Here is a 2773-nt window from a genome sequence, read left to right on the forward strand (position 1 = left end):
ACTCACACACTGAAGGGTATCAAATCAAAATGGGCTATTTTGGTGTGGTAAGTCATAGTGGGTGATTGCTGAGTGAACCTTTCCACATTGAAAGCAAAATGGTCACAAATAGATGAAAGGGAACTGGTTAATTACTGAGGTTACAGAACTGGCTTTATAGTTGGAATGTCCTCAGCATCTGTGCAAACTTGGGCTGTCAGACTTGGGTGGAAAACTCCATTTTTGTGGAAAACTCCATTTTTATGGAACTGGCACTTGCCAGGGGGAAATTCCTTTCCTTCTGAAGCACATGGCCAGAATACAGCAATATGTGGAGAACTGCCATGATCAGTGCAGCTTGCAAAAAGAAAATGGAGTGAAGACAACCCAGCTGAGAATTATTTTTTTTTCTCCTAGCCTGGACTCAAAGATTTGTCTTGATGTTATTTTTTTCTCCTCAAGCACACTGGAACAACAAAGCTTGCTGCTATCTTAATACACGTTTTTCACTTGTCTGGGCTCCACATGTTCTGCTGGATAAAATGCATTAGAGAGATGAAAGAACAAAAAGTTTTAAAGCTTTTAATATAAAGACCTGACTTGAATGTCATCCAGAATCTGTTTCACCAACACACATAATTGGTACAGTAATGCATTTTAAAGGTAGCATCCATTGATTTTCAGAAAAGGACTTTTTGAATCATTATATGCAAACATAATTGAGACTCAGGTAACTGGAAGTTATTTCTGATGTACCCATTACCTTTTCAGAGTCCAAGCAAATCAACATTAGTCTTACTTTGTTAGATCTCATCTGCTGAAAGGGGTGGGAGGAACTGGCCTAGCAGATGAGATACTGGGCTGAGATTAATTCCTGCCTGAAAAGGAGTAGGTCACATAAACATGCTCTGCAACTGCTGGTTTGCTAAGCTATGATAAAGTGCTATTACACCTACCCCAAAGATAATGACCAAAAGTTACATAAATACAGGCTGACGTGTTGTGATGGTAAGCAGTGAGTCCCTCTGAATAACTGCTGTGCTGCTGGGCAGACTCTGCTGGGCTCAGCCTCTAAATGAGCTGATTTGGAGGTTTGGGGAGACTCCTATGCTGTTGATCTAGCTGCACTTCAGAGCAGTTGCTTCTACACTGCCCTTCCCTCCAAGCATTTCATACAAAAGCCAAGCTTGTCTCTGTGTGTAGTGCCCAGAGCACAGCCTTCTGCAGAGGCAAAGAGCACTCAGCAGCAGTACAGACAACTGAAATGAGTTCAACACAACATGGAAAGAAGATGGTATTTCCAAATGGGAACCATCCCCCAGATCTGATGTGCTTACACTTAGATGACTGTTCTAATGATAAAAGTTATAGAGCACTCTGCTCTTACCAAATGAACTACTGATTCAGTAGTAATCTGAGAGGGTGCATCATCTTCTGTACCATCTCCTCCTCCTGTGCTAGGGAGGGTTACACAGAAATACAGTAACTTTGTTTAGTTATAAGATTTCCTAACTGATCATCTGGTTTTACCTTTTTCTAAAGTAGCTTAACATAGAAGTTATTCCCCAGAGAATTTTAGATGCTTAATAAACACATCTGTATTTAAATGAAGAACTTAATTTCTACCTGATAAAGTATTCAGATAATGTGTATCAGCTTATAAAGAGATGACTCTCTCTTCCAGGAACAGTGTGTTCCCTTCCACTGGCTGCTGAAGAAATAATACTCTTAAGAAATTGTATTCCAGCTACATTAAGTTGGTTTAAAAAACACATTCATACATATACTTTCTTAACATCATGTGCCCATGGTGGTTTAATAATATAATTTCATATTTCACAGTACTTCTGCAGTTTTTCCTTCCAAGGAAATAAGTCCATTTTGTAGAGATTGCCCATTAATGATATCCTGGAAGTGGCAACTTCAGTCCTTCCTTTGCTTCAAAGAAGGTGTAAGAGAGGGTGATCAAATCAACTTTAGCCATTTTAGGGTCCTCTGCAAACTCTGGATCGATGTAGAAAAAGACAGGCATGTCCACTTCCTCCTGAGGGTTTAGCCTCTGTTCTTCAAAACAAAAACACTGCAGGGGAAAGGGAAAAACCAAACATAATTAGACAGTGACAGCAAGGCCAACAAGATAGAAAGCTTCATCTTTCAACTCTCATTTCCCTGTACGTGGCTAAAGGCTTGGCTTTGCTCATACTTACTTGTATTTTATTGAAATACTGTCCTGCTTCAAAGGGGATTACATTATAGGTGGAGATCCCAATTATTGGTTTGTCAGTAGGATTTTTGGCTTTATAAAATGCCAGTGCAGTCTCTCCTGGTACCACCTGTGGGACACAATTGTACAGTGATTTATTCTAATCCACTGCAGCCCTCCCCTCCTCAAACCAAGTTCTTTAGGCTTTACCAAGAATTAGTTCACTTTCTCTTTGCTGTTTCAGATTTCACAGATATTTTGCTTATATGCAATTCACCCCCACTCAGAATTAAAAGCTTCAGTAGTTATATGTGTGTATTTTCAGTCTTAACCAGTTTGATTCTATTATTCTCAGCAGTTAAGCAGCACACAAAGCTTTTGCAATACACAAATTTATATATGGTGTGCATTTAGTTTTTGAGGTTATTCTTTCAGTACTGGACTCAGAAACAAGAAGAATTTTTGGGGAACTGATTTTAAATATTAAAGCTGGATTAAAATGTGCTTGTTTTTTTAAATATAAAAACAATCCTGCAAGGATAGAGGAGAAAGAAACAACAGAAGTTCAGATCATAGAATCATAGAATCAGC

At 38.9% G+C, this 2773-nt stretch overlaps 1 protein-coding gene across 1 annotated transcript; it reads right to left on the reverse strand.

Annotated features, from left to right (window-relative positions):
- Positions 1–1876: 1876 nt before the first annotated feature.
- Positions 1877–2312, reverse strand: LOC103798660 (cytochrome c oxidase assembly protein COX11, mitochondrial; the record flags this gene model as incomplete). Its single annotated transcript, XM_009070940.1, has 2 exons — positions 1877–2059; positions 2187–2312. Coding segments are annotated over 2 exons (309 nt in total), but the record flags the coding sequence as incomplete, so codon positions are not given.
- Positions 2313–2773: the final 461 nt, after the last annotated feature.

Source organism: Acanthisitta chloris, unplaced genomic scaffold, assembly GCF_000695815.1.
Source record: "Acanthisitta chloris isolate BGI_N310 unplaced genomic scaffold, ASM69581v1 scaffold5720, whole genome shotgun sequence".
In the NCBI taxonomy this organism is placed as follows: Eukaryota; Metazoa; Chordata; class Aves; order Passeriformes; family Acanthisittidae; genus Acanthisitta; species Acanthisitta chloris.